The sequence below is a fragment of the Molothrus ater genome, chromosome 7 (assembly GCF_012460135.2).
Source record: "Molothrus ater isolate BHLD 08-10-18 breed brown headed cowbird chromosome 7, BPBGC_Mater_1.1, whole genome shotgun sequence".
In the NCBI taxonomy this organism is placed as follows: Eukaryota; Metazoa; Chordata; class Aves; order Passeriformes; family Icteridae; genus Molothrus; species Molothrus ater.
In genome coordinates, this window is record NC_050484.2 from 31478525 (window position 1) to 31498811 (window position 20287).

At 36.7% G+C, this 20287-nt stretch overlaps 1 protein-coding gene across 6 annotated transcripts in view; it reads left to right on the top strand.

The window, feature by feature from the left end:
• Window positions 1-20287, top strand: part of MGAT5 (alpha-1,6-mannosylglycoprotein 6-beta-N-acetylglucosaminyltransferase) — a 112014-nt gene that overhangs the window by 61572 nt on the left and 30155 nt on the right. For all 6 annotated transcript variants that reach the window (XM_036386573.2, XM_036386575.2, XM_036386577.2 and 3 more), the window contains 6 exons: window positions 4663-4734; window positions 5822-5983; window positions 6873-7042; window positions 7922-8056; window positions 13755-13888; window positions 17781-17914. In XM_036386573.2, the coding sequence (XP_036242466.1) occupies window positions 4663-4734; window positions 5822-5983; window positions 6873-7042; window positions 7922-8056; window positions 13755-13888; window positions 17781-17914 (807 nt within the window). The remainder of the gene's footprint in view (window positions 1-4662; window positions 4735-5821; window positions 5984-6872; window positions 7043-7921; window positions 8057-13754; window positions 13889-17780; window positions 17915-20287) is intronic.

Sequence of the window (20287 nt, forward strand, 5' to 3'; positions counted from 1 at the left end):
GCCCATAGAGAAGAGTTACTTACTTTTAAACTTAGCATTTAGTTATGAAAAAAGCAGTTGTTAACACTGTAATGGCATTGGCACAGTTATCATTTTCAGGGATGGCATTGCCTCTGGGCAGAAATGTGAAAAAATTAATTTCTAGGCAGTACAAAAATATATTTCACTGCAAAATGTCACTTTGCAGCTGAAGAATTAAGCTTTTAAAAATATCTTCTAGAAAATTAGTTTTTCACACTATTTCCAACCTTTTAAAAAGTGGAGAAAGTGGAGGGAGCTTATAGATCTTTTTTTTATTATTTTCTTCATCTACATCCGTGTTTCTCTGAGAGGACTGCTTTCTACTCAGGAGTGGGACTGGTGGTCAGCTGGGAGCTGTGGTGCAAATGACCCCCTCCCATTACACTGGTGCTTACCTGCTGGAGCTGGGCAGGTCTCTCTAAAATCCCAGGCTTTGGATCTCCAGCTCACCTTTCAGGTGCACATGTAATTTTTGGTACCCATCTTGGAATCCAGCACTTGAAAGGTTTTAAACTGGTTTGAATTCCAGTCTGTGAGACTCCTATAGCTTTTGCATGTATGCTAATACACTGCTGGAGAGAATTTTTGTTTTGCAGTCCTTCAGACTTGATGGAAACACAAGGCATAGTTTGCTAGTGAGAGGATTTTTCTTCATACTCTTACTTCTGCTTTCAGGTCTAAAACATAAACCAAAGGTGATTTTGAACATGCATTTGTTTCCAGGGTGCAAGCTGTAGTCTGAGGCACAATTTAGGGAAAATTCCTGGGTATCATAATTATAGAGATTCCTTTAATCCTTGTGATTTTTCTAGTTCACTGCAATTTGCTCACATCCATGGGGAAGTCCCCTTTCCACAGCTTCTGCTGCTAATCCTGGACATTGAGATAATGATTTGCATTTCTTCAGTGTAATGTAACATCAAACCAGCTTCTTTCAACTCTATGCAAATACTCAGAAATTTCACAAAACCAGTGTTGTTGTCTGAAATGTAAATCACCAGAAGTTCAGAGTTATTTAGACATCTTACATATGTCCCTAAGAAACTGAAATGCTAATGATAGTCAGCACTTTGTCCCTGAACTACCTGTTGGTGGATTGGCCTGATTTTAGGTGATTTGGGCTGTTATTTTTTTCTTCTTCCGTCACCTTAAACTGGGATTAGTCTTTCAATGACTTGTTGGAAAATATATAAATGCCAGTGTATGAGAGGAGTCAAATACAGTGCCCATTGCTGAAGGCAGACAAGAGGCTGTTTGCTGACTGATGTGTGAAATGTGTTGCCTTGTCACCAGGGCTGTGGGTACCTATTCCCCAAAATTTGAGACTGCCTTTGGAAACAGCCACGTCCAAGGCTGCCTGTATCCTGCTCCATTTCACTAACCAGACAGGCACTCACCTTGCATATCACAGATTCTCTTCCAAGGGATTCTGTCATTGAGGAAATGCTAAACAGAAAATAGGAGTTCAACAAGTCATCTTCCCAACTGGAGCAGTCCTTTCACATCAAATTCTCAATGGGATTTCTGGCATTACAAGTTCACTAACTGCCTTCATACTGCCTAATAAATTTAAAGATGCATTTTCTTTCACCACATATTGCAGTGGATTATTTTGTTTGTGCATTCTTCTCTCCTGGACTCACTTAAGAGCAGCACTGTACCATGGATAGAAGTACAGTGAGCAGTGTGTTCACCTGGTGTGTAAAGAAAGTTGTTTTAGCTTCCCTGTGGATGGGCTGCACCTGCCCTTTGGCAGAATCCAAAATGAAGATTATCCCAAGGGCTCAGAGCGTGCCTTCAGCTCCAGCTTTATGCAACTCCCACTGTGACTCTTTGAAAGCATAAAGGTCTTTCTGAAATTTTGAATGTGCAGAGCTGCTGGCAGAGTATACTTTGATTCAATTTGGAAGATGCTCAGACTACTCCAGTGCTACAGATGTTTGTCAGGTTCTTAAAACCTTGCTTGAAGTACTTGCTCTGTAATAGAGTTGAGTGCTGCAATCTTGCCTTGCATTCAGTTTCTGTGTGTCTGAGGAAGAGTCACTGGAACAGACACCTGCAAAGCTTCTATAAAGCAAGTACTCTTCAAATTTATTAGGTTTGTTTGGGTTTTTTTTTTCATCCTAAACCTAGCCATTTACACCTCAGAACAGTTCAGTACACCAGCTTTTCTCTAGTATCTGGAATCATGTAGCACTTAAATTTTGAACTTCTAAACTGCTGTGCAACTTAACCTTAAGGAGCTGGCTACTTATACTCCAGGCAGTGCTGTGACTAATGTGATTCCAAACCAAGTAGGGAACATTTGGCTTCTCAGGTAGACAGAGTTTCCTGAGCAAGATCAAAGACTATCTAATGCCCTTGATTTGCATTGAATTCAGTACCAGGAACAGGAGGCACAGCTGGTCTTATTCAAAAATATGACAGTACAAAGATAAATATAGTGTGTTCTGAATAATAGCTTAGCATTTATATCACTCATCCAAAAAATGGTCTGTCTTCAAATCTGCATTTGCTGCTTCCCAACAGTCATCTTTAACCACTAATCTGTCTGGTATCACATCCTTCCTATTAAATCACCTCCGTGGCAGTACAACAGTAGGTTGCTATGGAGAGAATCAGCTGGAGAAAGAGCTGGTGGTAACAGTGAGAGGAAGGCAGTGCTGGAAATGGGCAAGAGGAGCCCTGGTTCCTTCTTCAGAGGCAACTTTAGTGTTTGGTCTTAAATGATGAAATGAACAAGTTAAAGAGCAGGATCCAAATGAGCATCGCTGCCTTCCTTCACCTTGCTCAAAATTAGGGCTTGTTGTATGTAGATCTTCTGTACCTAAACAGCTGCAAAGCTGAAGTCTATTTCTGATGGAGTTTTCATCTAGACCCACTCTAGTGATATCATAGTCCTTTCTGCCATCATTGCTAAAGATCAATAAGGAAAAATGAGAGTCAGACCAACTGCAGACACTGATATTGCTTTGAATCTATTCCTTAAGTGTTTATTTGTGATGAGAATTATTATAATTTATTTTTAGACTAGAGGGAATATTTCTGAAAGCATAAAAGAACTGTATTTGTTTTTCAGTCAGTGAAGCATGCAGTGAACTGTCCTTGGCAGCCCTGAAAAATCTGCAATTCCTTTAGGATGCCTTGTGGTGCAATGTGAAGTGTATAAAGTCAGAAAAGGGGCACATACAGTAGTCCTTGAAATGTCATATCTTAATTTAGATCAGTTCTAATGCTAGGGATAATGCAAAATTTGTACTATTAAAACAAAGAAAAAAAACCCAGAGTTTGTGACTGTGCATGATTTATAATGTGGAGCTTGCAACTCTTTTCTGCCACAACTTTTTAGTTGTAAAAGTTAGGATTGATAATTGCTACACTTTCTGGTGTGGTTCCAGAGTTGAAAACCACTGAAGAATCAGATGTTTTCAAAGGAGGTTGATAAGTCACTGCTTTCAAATGTTATATTAAACACATTGAGAAGATTAAGTCACAGCATTCAAAATGCTTTTTATGATTTGTCTGAGGAACCCAAGGTTGATACATTTCTTCCCTTTAATGAGGTTAGGATGGCTATTCATTTATTTTCATGTGATTGGCCCTCTAGGCAATCATATGGTGTGATCTTAAGCCTTTAATCTGTAATGCTCCAGGCTTCTGCAGCATGATTAAGCTAAAATTGTGTTTTGACAGGTCTGTGATTGGAGGAGCCATAAAAGCAACTCTGACTTTCAATTCTGTGAGAGTTGTGAACTTAATCAGTAGTGATGGGGTGTCTTAGCCAGCTGATAAATTTTTGCATTTTCCCCTTTTCACAGTACAGTCATGTTTCAGTTTTCATGGGTTTGCCTCCAACACTGAGATTCCTCCTTCCCCAGAGCAAGTGGTCAAATTTCTTAAGGTACATAAATAATAAGGATTCTACACAACAGGCAGGATCCCTGGGGCAGCTCAGGAGCTCTCAGTGACTTGCATCCATTTGCTGTTTCTACACTGACTACTACTTCCTGTTGTACTTTTTTATTTCTAGTGGACAATAGTAGGAGTATTGCATTTGCATTGATCATGTTTCTCATTGATGCTTGTGAATATTGTTCCTTATGTTATAATTACCTGATTTATAGCCTTCAAACATGGTGGCTTTGATTCTATAATGATTCTTACTTTTTTGGTCTGCATTGCTACAAGGTAGAACTTTGATCCTTCAATTTAACTGGCTTTGTCTTTTTATAAAGATATTCTAGGGAGATGGAAATGTTCCAAAATACATATTTTTGTAAGGCGTAGAAGCATAAAAAGCTTATTGAAAACATTTTAGAACTGCTCAGAGAAATTGAATTTTGAGCATTTAACAGCTGACCTCTGCCTTGATCTTCTGTTTTCATTATCTTGAATGAATATCTAAATGTGACTTCTGGTGGCAAATTTGCTGGGTTAAAAGAGCATTGAATTGCAAGAAGCAATCTTAAACTTTTTCTGCAAAAAAGCAATTTTATCTTGAAATGATCACCTTATTATCAGCTGATTACTTATTTAAGCCATCAGGTTAACGTTAAGGTGTAATATAAAGGCATTGAGTGGAGGCTTTGGTCAAGCTGAAAATAAAGTAACATTATTTATTTTGATATGATTGTTTTACAGGTTGAAAATTGGTGTCCTCGTTTACCTTGGAGAGCAAAAAATCCTAATGAAGAAACTGATCAAAAAACAGTGGTAAGAACAACCATGTCCTTAATAAGGACAAACAGGAAAAATAATTCCTTAATTGTGATTCCTGCAAAATAACTTGAAATCCTGCGCCACATAAATGCGAAAAAGATTAGAATTTACAATTTTTACTCCTCAATTCTTCAAAGCTGAAAATAATCCTCCTTGACATGTGTAGCTCACGTATTCAGTCATTGTATTGTGCTCTTGCTGGTAGATTTTCATTAAAAGCATAGTTGTGTTTAAATTTATGAAATACTCTACGCTGATACTGAGAAAAATTACAAATCCACAAACTGCTCACCAGTGTTAAGTATATGTGAAAATGTCCATTTTTATCATCCCAAAAATATGGGCCTTTTTACAAAACTGCATTTATGGAAAAGGCTTATATCCATTTCAGGTTTGTAGTAACATTTTGATTACTCCCAATTTTTTCCCATTAAGTACTGTAAGCACACAGAGTTGTTTCTAAATTGTTGCAGCATAATTATGTAGCAATTAGGTATTTTAAGATAATTTAAGATAATTGCTGGGCTGCATCTGAACATTTCTTACATAATATAGATATAGGCTGCCTCTTTTTTTTAAAACAAATTTATCTTTGAACAGTCTAGCTTTAAAACAAGTATTTCCTTTAAAATGTAGACCCTAGTAATGTTTCTTCCTTCCTGGTATAATTGGAGACTTCCTTGTGTTTGGAAGATTCATGATACACATAAATCTGAGCCTACTGCTCTGTATTATAATTTAGACATACCTGTGCCTCATTTTGAAGCACATGAACAATACCAGACCTTATATTGCAGAAATAAATGCATTGTGAAACATTGCAAATGTATTCTGGGCTACCAAGTACTACTAATAAAAATAACAGTGTAATTTATGTAGTTTAGAAGTATCTGTATAAGTATATCTTTAATATTTGAACTAAAATCTTAATGTGCTAGGAGTGTATCCTTTTTCCTATTTCTATTTCTTTTTTTTTCAAAGAGGAATATAAACAGCTCACATTTGAGCAGTTTTTTAACTTCTGGAAAGTGTGTTGAAGAATAACTAATGTTTGGGATGTTTCTTAATGCTTTGCTTGAAGGCTGAAATTCGTATCAACTTTGATAATCTCTACAAAATGATGTCAAGGCATGAGGAATTCAGGTGGATGATGTTGCGCATCAGACGAATGGCTGATACCTGGATTGAAGCCATTAAATCACTTGCAGAAAAACAAAATTTGGAGAAAAGAAAGCGAAAAAAGGTAAATGAGAGCACTTTTATTTATGTCACTTTCCATTACATGGGCTCTTTCAACCTTCTTGTTCCAGGTGTAGCTTCAGAATGGAAATAGAAAATATAGAAGGTCGTGTTTATACTCCGTTCAAGAAATATTTTGCTGTTTGAAATTCTGTTGCAATGGGTGTTTGCTTTACAGATCGTTTTAAGTGTTTTGCATGAGTCAGTCTTGGAGTAAGTTTTCTGATCTGTATAGTTTTGGATAAAATAGAGACAATGTAGACTAAATACAAACTGTGTTCTAAAGGGAGAAACTGTGAATTTACTGCAAGCTGATGACACTGGAGTGTTTTATGTAGTCATGGTAAACAACAACTGTACATCTTTGTTGTCAAAAATTGAGACTCTAAATGGTATATCTTTGGTTTGGATTTGGTTTGGTTTGGATTTGAGTAGACTTAAAGTTAACCAAAACTTTGGATTGGATCAGTTTAGACCTCCTGTAATGAGTTCACTTTTAAAGCCATGAGATACTTGAAGTGAAAAGGTGTAGTTCCTTTTATTTATTTTTTTTAATTACCTTAACTAGTTAAGATAAAGCCAAAAGTTGCAAACACAGCAACAGGTTTGCTTTCTTGCCTTGTTATTCCTGGAGCCAGTCCTGAGTGGCAGCAGCCCCATGTATGTTCATATTTATACTCTCTCTTAAGCCGGTCTGGCTCAGCTCCTTGCTGGAGATTCTCAGTCCTTGCATTCATTATAAAATTAAATTATTCAAGTGGAAGTATTGGCTTCTATCCTTTGATTTTTTTTTTTTGGCCATAGTTGGAATTTAATAGAAAGAAAAACTGCTATAATGTATAACAGTTGCATGTTTCACGTCGATAACTCAAACATATGACTTTCCTTTCCAGATCCTTGTTCATTTGGGGCTTTTGACAAAAGAATCTGGATTCAAGATTGCAGAAAATGCGTTTAGCGGTGGCCCACTTGGTGAATTAGTCCAGTGGAGTGATTTAATTACATCTCTCTACTTACTGGGCCATGACATCAGGATTTCAGCTTCACTGGCAGAGCTCAAGGAGTAAGGAGATTACTTTCGCTTTTGAAACCAGAATTAGAAGAAAAGAATTGTAAACTCTTGAAGCTTCTATTAACAGTATATAATTTCTTGAAGCATAAAATGAAAGTGATAATTCACTAAACAGACGATAAGATTATTTTCATGAGCTAAGTACATGTGCCATGGAAAGGATAATGTGTTTTCATTGTAGCTTCAAGCTCCTGGGACTTCATAAATGAATGTTGTAAAATTCCAACTAAGCAGCTTAGACTTTAACATTCCAGGTGCTTTAACCAGCTGCAATGGGAAATGCTACAGACTAGCTTAATTCTGTGTCCTCTGCTTCAGTTTCTGTTGTTCTTCACTCAGTATCTCTTTTTAAGATAAAGGTTTAAGTTCTTTAAACATGTTACTTTTGATGTAGTTAATTGCTTGTGTTAGGTCAAATTGCTCCTTACTCTTCCTTGTCCTGCTTTGCCAACTATTTCAGCACCAGACATAAAACATCTGTTTGAAGCTTGAGCACATGTGCTTTTTCTGCAGCTTTCTTTTTTAAATTACATGACAGCATTGTTTTATAGAGAGCCTTTATACTATAAAGCTGTCAATAGAAGGCAGAAATAATTTTGAATAATTTCAAAGCACACTATTTTTAAGCATTTCAAACATATCATGCTTTGCTTAAACCAAATGAGCTTTTTAGTGAAAATTAGTGCTTTACATTTAATAAATGTAGAGCATCTCTAGCATTTCAGTGTTCTTACATGGATCATGATTTCAAACAGTAAAAGAGTAACACTTTTTTGGAAACTGGAATTATTTGAGTAAATAGTATTACAGCATCAGTTCAAGGTATTTGGAAAGTAATGCTTTTTTTATGTTGTTTCTTTCTTTGTTTAGGATTATGAAGAAGGTTGTAGGTAACAGATCTGGCTGCCCAACGCAGGGGGATAAAATTGTAGAACTCATTTACATTGATATTGTGGGACTAACTCAGTTTAAGAAAACCCTTGGTCCATCATGGGTTCATTACCAGTAAGTATAACACTCACTTGCCCTCTAAACTGCTTTGTTAAGGAGCTTTTGTTGAATAAGATATGTCAAAATACTGAAATAAGTCCATTCACATGAATTTGTTTAAAAGTGAAATGCACGTTTCTATTGTCTTTAGCTTTTAGGATTAAAGAGGGTAATACTTGTTCTTTGCATGCCATCATTATCCCCACCAGCATGCTTGAGATTCTTGGATTCAAGTATTTTTAATCTTAAAAATTTTAATTATCCTCTTGATAAATCATCATCTCTGCCCCTCTTTCCCTCCTTTCTTTACCTGCACTTCCCCCTCCCCATTTTTCCTGTAAATTAGTAGGTGAGCTGAGAGATTACTGCATTTTGTTGTTTAGTTGGAATACCAGAGGCATGTTTTGCTTTTTGGTGTTTGTAACCACACTGGATCAATGATTGTGGAGATTTATCTGTTCTAATTGTATTGCCCAACAACTGCTGTGCAATTTTCTGTTCCATTCCTTAAGATACTGGGCAGAGAGTTCAGGGCCAGGTCTGAAGAATAAACTGCAGTTACTGTTGCTTTTGTGATCTATAAGCATCTTTCCATTTGAAATGGAAGATGAGAGTCACAAGAAATTACTTTGTGCATCTTTCTTCACATCTGCAGTTTTAGAACCGCTTTTCTTTTTGTCAATGGCTTTAAATCATTAAGGCTCCCTTGCCTTGCATTGTACAAATACCCATCAGCATGAAAGAAATCCAAATCTCAATTACTGATGTTGAATTTTCTATACCTGCTCAAATTATCCATATTTCATGACCCACAAAGTCCAGTAAATCCTACTTGAAGGAAGGTGTTGGAAGGTGTTCATGGCAGAGAAACTGTTTTCTTTCACCCTCAGGATTTTCTGGAGCATTGGATCTTTCCAGTGTAATTGTAAATGAGAGTACAGTGATCAACATTGCAGATTAGATTACTCTTAATCTCTTTTTAGAAGCAGGGGAGTAAATGGATGTTCTAGTTTTTAGGAGCCTGCTAATAAAGATAATCCCATTTTCCACCAGCAACAGTTACTTGTCTGTCTGCCAGATGTAATTGTCACTAGGAGATCACATGCAGCACTGTGGTCAGGATATGAAACCCTTCCTATAAATTTTAAATGTTTCTTCCTGTCTGCTTGCAATTACCTGTCTGGTATATCCTGTAAAAAAGCTATGGAACAATATATTGAGATTGTAGATTAGCTATTCAATTTTTCTTTCCTCATAAAATAATTACATCTTGAATTATCAATCTGTTTTACCTTGATTACTATTTTCTGGTAATGGCTGGTGTTTTCTTGTTTAGGAGAGCAGAATTACATTTAAGTCCAAGTACCTTAGGTACTGTAGAATTTTTGGAGGCTTTGGGGGGAGTAAAAGGTATCTTAATGCCTGTCTTCTGCAGCACTGCCTTTCATGGACTGGAAGGGAGTCTCATCTAGTCCATGGGCTGACTGAAAAATAGATAAGGATACATTTGTCTTTCATGAGAGATTTTCTGCCTCATCTTTTACTGAAGACTGAACAAGATGCCCCAACATGTTGCTTTATATAGTTAAGTTTTTCTTTAATGTGTTTTTCTTGGCCTGGTGTTTTGCTAACTGCCCATTACTTCCTATTCTAATAGGGTTCTGGAGAATGAATTACTTCTTTCTCTTCTCTGCCAGCCCCTAGGATATCTTGTATACTGCTTTTCCTTCAATTTGCTTTTTTAAAGTACATACATTTAGGGGTTTGAGTCATTGCATACAATTCATCTTTTGTGTACCTTTCTTGAAACTTGTTACATTTATTATGAATCTCTCTAATTACATGAGGCTTTTTCTCAAATTCAGTGTACCAAAGAGGATCCAGAGTCTAGCAGAGACTACAGAATTGGTTAAAGAGGGGAATTAATTTGTAGCTGCATGCATGCTGTCTCCTATTTCAGGATCCTCTTCCAATCACAGTTTTTTCTCCCAGCATCATGAGTTATCTTACAAATTTTGTCATTAAAATGTTTTGAAGTTAAAACCACAAAGTGCCTTATAACAGCATAGGCATCAATTTCTGTTTAATTCCAATAAAATAAACACTATCACAAATAAAGCTGCTTTTTAGCCCTTGTTCTTTACAAACTCTGCTTTTTTTCTCACTTTTCTTACTGTATGTCAGTAGGAATAATTGTTTGTCTCAAAAGAAAGTGTTTTTCAGTGGATGTGTGCAGGTCAGCTCAGTCTGCTTTACACAGACCAGACTCAGATAAAAATGAATTAAAATGTTTTTATTCACTTTGGATCAGAATAGAGTGGCAGAATGAGCCTCTGCCTTCAGAACAGTTGCTTCATATGAGTGCTTTATGTAATCTTTCTGGGTGAACTTGAGCCCTGAGGAAATTTTTGGTAGTTGCAAATCAGGTTTCTGGAACTGCAAGCTCAAAAGAATGACCCTGCTGCTTTGGGAGTGAGTATTTCTGAAAGACTCTTCTGCACAGCTGAGAGCACCAGTGACTTTTGGTAGTGTGTGCTTTATCTGTGGGATAATTGGTGCTGCAAATAGCAGGAACACAGCAGAACACATCTCATTTTACAGTGCACCTTATTTCCAAGCAGAGCAATGCCTGCTGGATTTTTCAGTTCTGAGATGTGGATGTTTGAATGCAGTTTGTGTGCAATGAATCAACACTCAAATAATTAGTTTAATATAGTTTGAGAAGTGCAGTCTTTCTTAGCACCCTCATCCTCCATGCAGCACATAAAAATCTGGTATTTTTTCATTTTTCCACAGTCTCTCTAGCAATGACTCATTCCCATATGCCAACAATCCAGCTGGCTTTTTTTTCTTGAAATAAATTAACATGACAGCTATCCTGAGAAATGAGCAACATTCCTGCTTTGTGCATGTTCTCTAGCACACCTCTTTTTTTTTAGGAGGTTTATTTTCTGTCCTGAGATTTTAAATGCAAATACTGAGTGTCCTGATGAAGTAGGAGAAGGATACAAAAAATATGTATAAATATGTCCACTAGGTCAGCTCTGTTAAGACTGTGCTTCTGCCCAGTTCTCAAGGGGAAAGAAAAACTCCCTTTAAATAATCCTGGGTTACTTTTGTCTCATTTTTTTTTTTAAGCTCTAAAATTGTCACTTCTAATGTGCTAGACAGAAAAGACTAATATGGATGTTTCTAAAGCAATTTACTACCTAGCAGTCCTCTTTTTAATTAGGCAGAAAATAGACTTATTCTGACACCAATTTCAGGGCACACTGAAATTCTCTGCAGCTTTACTGCTAAAGCTAGGTGACATTTTGGGAAGGAAAAGTGGAAAAACTGAAATTAAAGGTATACCAAATTAGCATTTTAATTTAAAATATATCCCTGAGTTATAAAAAAAAACTGTTTTGTCATTTTTAAAATTAATTATTTCACTTTAGAAATGCTAATGCATTGTATGCAAAAATAATTTAAAAATGAAAGGCATCTAAATTATTAAGTGAAACAAATGGAGAATATGCTAGTAGGGTAGACAATCAAGGCATTCCTACATATATTAAAATATCAGTTCAGTATAACTGCTATTAATTACATTCATTTCTAAATTTTAAATCTTTACCAACACTTTTCTGCTGCATTTCAGGGATTCGTTTCACCCCTTGAAGCTTTGATCTTTCATACCATTCCTGCACAGACTTGCACTTTTTTCTGTCATCTTTTTTTCTGACTTTATACCAAATCATAGAAATATTTTTTTTTTTGTTTTCCTGCTTTCTGGTTTGGATTTCTGTTGCTTCACATTGCCTGTCCTGATTCAGAAACCTGCATGTACTGGACATGGTTCCTCATATCCCTGTGAGCCATTAGTGCTTCTTATCTTACATCTGGGTTCAGGAAAAGGAGAGCCAACAAAGCAGAGTAGTGCTCCTTACATGGATCTCTTGACAACCTCCAGTAATGTTGCAGTTTTTTAGTTGTTTTCTCCTATTTTTCGTTCTCCCTATACTCAAGTACCTGGCCAAAAGCTGTGTGATTGAGAGGAATTTTGTTTAAAGACCTGCCAAGGAATGAGAGGGCTTTTATTACTGAATGATTCATCAGTGCAGAACTTGTTTTGGTCCTGCTGGAGTATTTTGTGTGATGCAGAGATAATTGCCACTGTTGTAAAATATTTTCATTGAGAACAGTTGACAGAAAACACTGCACAGAAACTGATCTGTCAGCTTTGTTGTTTGGTGAATCATAATATGTTGTATATTTTGACTTTCTTTTTGTTTGAAATATCTCTGTGAAGGTTTAAAAAAACACATCCTTTTTCTCAATTTGTATTTTGAAATACACAGGTAGCATTTCATATAAGAGTTTAAAAGTTACTGGGAATTTTTTTTACTTCCCACATTATTGAATACTTTTAGAGAAAGGAGCAACATATAAGTAACACGTAAATTTACTTTGGGGACTAAAATGTTTTATTTTTAAAGCTGACAAATAGTTGAAGATAAGTTCTTTTACCTTTTGAAGGCTAAATTCTTTCACATTTAAAAGCCAAAATCAGGTGTTTTACAGAACAAAATGTACATATGGGCTTGGAGCATGGGAAATGTTGAAAACTGTGAAAAATAGGCATTTTAAATTGTTTTAATTGTCATTTTGCAGCTACCTCCCTTCTCTGCCACCCATGAGGTTGTGTCCCTTCCTTAGCACATATGAGCCTAGTGCTACAATGTGCAGTGATAAGAGTTTGTGTTTATAACACAATTGCACATGATATTTAATTCATGAATAAGTTTTTTCTGCAATTTTGTTTGTAGAGGGCTGAAGAATGGTAAACTCTGGAGCCCTGTAATGCACTTCAGTGGCAGTGGTCAGTATGTCCAAGTCATATCAAAGATTTGGCAAGCTGCATTTTGGAAATATAACTTCTAGAATCTCTATCCTATAACATGTACTGTCTTCTTCATACTGACACTTTTTCTGGCCCTTCCTTTTTCAAGAAATTAATAGGATTTTAAATAAAGGGTGAGCATGGTTCTCTCATCCCAGGCCCTTTGTAATCCAGTGCCAGCATTTCTCTCTGTTGTGTGTTGGTTGATGCAGGTAATTGACTTTTATCTTGTTTCTTCAAAAGTCTGTGACAAAATATTTCATAAACAAATAAATGAGCTGACTGCAAGAGCTCAGCATATTAAACCAGTGCTTTTACAGTAGTTCTAAAAGTCAGAACCTGGAGAACAAATACAATTCTCTAAAGACAATGTGCTCTCTGCAATTCTGCTCTCATCTTCTTGGCATGTGGCCCCTGGTTGCTGCATTTGGTTTGTGGTAATGGTGGAGAACTTTAGAAAACACATGGAAAATCCTCTCTTCTGCCTAAATTCTACTCCAGAGCCCTAGGAAATGCAGGTGGCCACTGTGGCATTCCCATAAGCTCTACTTGGATTTTAAAGCATACTTTCATTCTGTAAGGACAAAATAAGCTCCAGGGCTGTTATTTGAATATCTGATATATCCTTGAGTTTGCTGTTCATAACATCTTTGTGAATGTAATATGAACAGAAATGTTTGATATTAAAATGTACCTTCTGTTTATATGTTCTCCACAGCTGCAAACAAAGACAAAACACATTTTAATTATCATAACTATGCATATATAGGCACATTCTTATATATACATATGTAGGTGTACCTACAGTAATTTTTTTTTCTTTTTCAGGTGTATGCTAAGAGTTCTGGATTCCTTTGGGACTGAGCCAGAGTTTAACCATGCCCATTATGCCCAGTCTAAAGGCCACAAGACACCATGGGGCAAGTGGAACCTCAATCCACAGCAGTTTTATACAATGTTCCGTAAGTACCTCTGTGCTTGTGAATAATTCAGAGCTTTAAAAAGGAATGCTGTCATTAAGAAGAATTTTTTCATTATGAAAGACAAATTCACAGTTTAATAAAATGCAACTGCTAAATGGGAAGATTTGTGGCAGTGTCTGTAGATATGCAAAAGCTCTGTTGTGCTTCCACAAAGCAATGAGAAAACAAAAATATTAAACTAATATAAATAGTGGTAGGGATCCTTATGCCACGGGTACCTGTGGAAAGTGATGCTTGGCTTTACCCCCAAGTATCAGGGAGTTTGTTTTTGTTACTTTTGCTTTCTCTAATATTATTATGAAGCAATAGATCTTTGAGGAACTTGCTAAGTTACATTTTTATAAACTCCTGTATTTCATCTTGTTGACCTGAAGTTTGGACCTATGTTAGCCATAGTGTTATATTTCTGATTTTGTTCTTCAACAGCTGAGCAGCACCATCCTTTCACTGTTTCTTTGTGTTCAGAATTTTAAAATGACCACTCAGCAAAATTTTTTATCACTACTTTTTTATGGCTTTGTGAAAAAATGTACCTAGCTTGTTTTCATATTGTGAGTATTTATCCTAAGGTAAACTGACTAACATTTATTTGCTAGCAGTGTACAAAGCTATTGTAAAATAAGTAGTAGATTTCAGCACTGCTGTAGATCTTTAAAGCATCAATAAATATCTTTTGAAGTGACCCCAGCCAAACCTAAAAAAGAAACAAAACGTACACAAAAAAAAGGTGCAAATTCTCTATAAATTGGGTCAGATCAAATTATTAGTGTGACCTGGTCATTACCTAGTCTTTGGCTTTATGGTGGTAGGTTCCAGAATCAAGGGATCTGTCTCTTATGTAGCAGTAATTCAGGTGTGTTGTCTCTGAAAGGTGCAGGGCAAGGGAGGCTCAGGGCAGAGCCCTCTGCTGTGTGCAGGGGCTGCTCAGCCCAAAGGAACATTTCATGGTGAAATGTAAGGAAACCTGTAAGGAAACATTTCATGATGATCAGCCCACCTCCAGAGTTTGGTGCTGGTCCCTGTCTGACGTTAAGACCAGGGCTCTGTTCTCTCTCATCAGCTTTCATCATCAATCTTTGAAACTTTCCTGCTTTTCACAGCAGAATTATACATGCTGCTGTCAGGTTGACATGCTTTTGATTTCAGTTGCCCTGTAAAATTCTTGAGAGAGGCATATTTTGTCTGTCAACATTTGCTGTGCAAGTTTTTCCAGAGAAATATAAGTGAAGGTTGTTCAAGAGATAAAAGGCTGCATTCACAGTTGTTGGGAAGCAAGTAACAAAACATGTGGTGGTGAAATGTGACTTGAAAGTGGTTGCAGAGTTTGTGTCTGGGTATTAGTAAGCAGAGCTTGTTTTGTATCCACATTTGCTAATATTTATCAGTTTATGTCCTAAATGGAAAAGGGACTCAATTGTGCTTTGTTTAAGTTGTCCAGCTGTTTGGAAATTCAGATGTGAGGCCTGTTCAAGATAGCACCAAGGGGGATGATGCACTCAGTGAAAATAGCTGGAGGAGCACTGGTGGTACAGCTGTGTGTGCACTGCTCAGTCCCACTCCATGAAATGCAGGAGAAAGTAAATCTTGTCTCTAGAGATCTCTGTTGTGGCAGTACAGGCTGCCACTGGTACAGTCTCTTGTGCAAAGAAAATTGCTTCATAATGAATTTTCCAAAGAGTAGGACTGTATTGGAATTTTAATAAATACCCATTTCCAATTTTTACTGCTGGAAATGATGGCAGGTTTTCCTCTGCAGGAAAAGGGATAAATAGATTGCAGGCAAACGAATTCTGAAGCATGAGTGATTTCAGTGCCATGGATTATTCAAGGATTTTTTTTCTTCTTTTTTTTTTTTTTTTCCTAGGTGCAGAAGAGTCAATATGGTTTGTGATATTTAAAGTTTATATTTGTTGTTTTGTTCTCTGCTGCAGAGATAGCACCATCTTTAAGGGGTTGTGATTAAAAGTGCATGTTATGCATCAGTAAAGATTTTATGGCAGATTGGGGCCCTGGACAGCTTCCCAAGATCCCCAGACTCTATTATGTTTTGAGAACTCTGATTATAAGGGCAGAAAATTATCCTGAGCAACAAGCAAGCCATATTCAAACCTGTGGCATATTACCAAGTGCCTGACTGTTCTCTGAGTTTCCCAGAAGCATGAGAGCTTTTCCCCCTTTTTATGTTTGCCATGTTTTTAATTCAAATACCTTCATGCCAAATAACAGCCCTGGTATTTCTAAAAGTGCGTGATCTTGCTTAAAAATCCATCTGAGTGCTGCTTCCTGTCCATGATGTTTGAGGCACTAAATTCCACCAGTTTTAAAGTGCTAACTTTAACAAAGGTTTATTTTTCTTTTGAGTGTGTACTGCCTTGCCTGTCCTTTAAATGCAGTCTCTCATCCAAAAATATGAAAAGATGGAAAAATGCCCCTTTTCAGACATATTTGAAATGTGCTGTTTGCTATGTAAAATTCTAAAAAGTCCTTGGGCCTAAGTGGGTGCCTGGCTGTTGCTGAGGCGTTTTTTGTGAAAAAGAGTAATTGTCATTTGAAAGACTAAATGTAAGGGCAGAGGGACGTGTACACTGTGTATGGTTTCTCTGTTCTCCTGCATTATCCACTTGGCTGATTTTCAGGAACAAAAATGCAAAACCTCATAATTGCAATAGAATTTTTTTAATAACTCTAGTAGAGGTTTAATATTGCACGTATCGAAAATGCCTGGGGTGTTGTCTTTGGATTTAGGAGTTTTTTGTTTTGGTTTGAGTTCTTAAGCTTTTCAAAATGTGATTAATTGTCAGCTTGTGTGCCAGAATTTAACAGGAGGCCTAGAGAGGAGATCCTGCTGTTTATTGCAGCCTTTTTCTATGTGCATTTGTGAGGCTATGCCACTTTTTAGAGACAAAAAACCCCCATGTGTTGGAATAGCTTTTATATAGTAGGGATAGATTTCCACCTGAAGCATTGAGTGCTGGAGTCCATCACTGGAATTAAACACCCAAAAAAAAAAAAAAAAAGTCTACAAAAAATAAAAGTCTACAAAAAAAAAACCAATCCAAAACAACAGAACCCCTTTTAATGAGCCTAAATATCTGTCTCTTTATAGGGGGTGGAACAGTGACTGACACTGCTGGAAAAAAGACCAACAGGGGCCAAAAATAATATTAAAAACTATGAATAAATTGCATATCCTTGGTACACAGTCTTTTTTTTTGGCCTGGATTGGATTTAAAGCAGTATTGCTGACTTCACGTGCCACATTTAAATATTTTATGATCACTGTCTGGGTGAATTAGGCAATGCAATTTGTATTCTGATTTGTATAGTGTGACTTGGTAGGCCAGTAATTAGCATGGGTGCATAATACACAGAAAGTTGGGTGGTTGGTGTTGGTAATTCCAGTGTAGGAGGTGAACCCAAGAAATTGGCTAAAATGTATTTATGCCATTGAGCAACATCCATTTTTGCTTGCATCTTTGCTAACAAGCATAAATCCAGGGGGTTTTCAAATTGTTGGTATTGTATCTCTGAGATTTGTCAAGCTGGAGTTCTTCTGTTTCTTTTATCTCTAATAATAAAATAAAGCCTAGCACACAGACAAAAAAGATCATTACCATTGGACTCAGTCCAGCGGCTGAGTTTTTATTATCAGAAACAAGACAGAAAATAGCTGCTTACTCCAGTAGGCATATGGAGCAGGACTTAAAATTAATAAAAACTATTTTGGATAATAAAGCAAGCAAATGTATCTTTCAGTACTAATAAAAAGGAGGTGATCATGTTCCTTATAGCTTCTTTTCTGACAACATTCACTCTAATGCAGCATTAACCAATATTTTCAAAGGTGCTGAATCTGCTCTGTTTCTTGCAGCTCACACTCCAGATAACAGCTTCCTTGGATTTGTGGTAGAGCAGCACCTGAATTCCAGTGACATTAAACACATTAATGACATCAAAAGGCAGAATCAATCTCTCGTTTATGGCAAAGTAGATAATTTCTGGAAGGTGAGTTTTTTATACTCATATGCTTGAGTAAATTTGTGTTTATCAATAAAATAAAGCATAATTTGAAATTTGAAAGTGTCCCATCTGTCTAAACCCATTAAGTCCTTTTTCTGAAAACAAATGTATTTGAATAATTAAATTGAACATTTTGAAGTCTTTCTGTTAGAGAAATTTCTGTCTAGATTGATGTGGATCCTTTGCTATTTCTGTACACCTTTCTCGTAGAATAAAAAATATAGCCTTAATGTCACAATAATTTTAGAAAATGCAGAAGGCTGGTAAACATAATGGAAAATTTAAGGTGTGAACTTTCATTAATCATAACCAAACCTGTCTTTCAATTACTTCTGTTCTTGTATCTCTAACAAAAAATGTGCTGCGTTTTGAGATGGAAAGCCTGTTTTATGAAAGGCTCTAAAAGTGTGCAGTCTTATTTTATCTCCCTGTAATTATATCAGAGTTTTGTTTCTTTAGTATTGCCATTATTGTATTTTCTCTCATCTGCAGATGAGATCAGCAGAATAACAACACCAAGGTTTGGTGATGTTTTCACTAAATTAAAGTATATTGTGTTTTTAAGTCATAGTGCTCTCTTTTTTTTTACCCACTGTCCTTTTCTGTGGCTCCTTCTTCCAGGCTGACACACCTAGGAGTGTATGTCTCATGCAGATTTCAGAGATTACTTACTAGTAACTGGATTTCTTCCTAGTTGCCTCCAGCTCTGTGTGCCCAAATATTTTGCATACTCACATTCTTCATGTGCCTTCCCTCCTGCCTAAAAAGACCTTTTTAAGCCTCTTGTCAGCTGAAAAAGGAACTTATCAGTGCCATACATAGGGCCAAACAATGTGACAGTGGGAGACCACCTGGGTGTCACATTGTCATTCCTTTTCTCTTTATTGGCATGAGAATGTTGGGCTTGCACAGTTTTTCAAACCTCAGAAGCAACATTCATTCTGATGACTGAGATTATACAGAATAAATTCTATAAAGATGATAGCTGCAAATAAATGGTCCATCTGTGAGACAAAACAAAACTAAAACTTAGTAAAAAGAGTGGAATGTTTGCAGTGGTAGCAGAACAGGTAGAGCTGGATGCTTCTTGGCTACTGTGCTGAGAAAATATGTAGTAAATACATTAAGGTATTTATTTATTCTGTTTGGATCAGGTACAGAAGGACTTAGTGTGGCCAGTCTCTCCTCTCTGCAGAGTGCTGGAGCAGAGCTGGAATCCTTTCTTCAAGTCTTTTCAAGCTTAGGCTCTTGTCCTTTTACATGTGACTCTACTTACACTTTTACTTGTGACTGATCTCATTATCAGTCTCTCAAAAGAGACTGATAATGCAGCAACATACAATAATCATCTAAACTTCCTGACCTGATTTGCAGTGCACATCAGCAGAAAGACCTGTTGAATACCATTTGGATTTAAGGAAGAAGACAGCTCCTTATTCACCGGGGTGTTTCTCACTGACATATATATCTTTCTCAGTTTATTCAGTCTGTTCTGTGTGGATTCAGAAATATGTATGGATAGTTTGTATACCCAGAGGGAGATCTGTGATTAGTCTCAGATTCTGTATGACACACAGGATATTCATGGACTGATTAAGATAAAAACATGGCTTTTTGGGAAAGAATATCCAGTCTTGATTTTTAAATAGCACCCAATGGAAAGCCCACAGTTTCCTCTGGTGAAGTCCTCCAACAATGACTTTCTCCCTTAAGACTTGGCATTATTTCTGCTTCAGATTTCCATATGGTTCCTTCCAGTCTTAGTAGCAATTATAAACTTCCTCAACTGGCCTGATGATGCTTCTCTTCTGTTGTCCTGTAGGAATATAGGTCGAGGTCAAAGTAACCCACAGTCATCTCCTGTAAAGCCTGTATATGCTGAGCCCCTGAGAGCTTTGTGCTTTCTAATCCTTAAGAGTTTTCACATGTCTGTTTTCTCTGAACCTTCTCAAGATTATTCACGTTCCTCTTGAAAAGTGAATGTTTGCAAAGGGCACATGGGCCATACCAGCATCAAATCCAAAAGGAAATACTGTCTCATTTTTAGACAGGTTCCCTTTTCACCATTAGGAACTCTCAGCCAAGAGCTTTGTATCATATTTTAAAGTGCTGCTTTTCAAGTCACTGCTGTATTTTATCAGCATTTCCTATCTTGTTTTTCCAAGATGTTTGATTTGGTATCTGGCCATGTTAAAATGTGTACTGTGTGCTGGTAACATCGAGCAGATTAAAACTGTAACTTGCAGATTGTAACTGCAGTCATGCCCATATGCACTCATATATAAAGTGCAAATCACTGCAGATAGACTTTGAATCAGTTACAGTGTGGGATTTCTTATCTGGAGTGATAAAATCCAA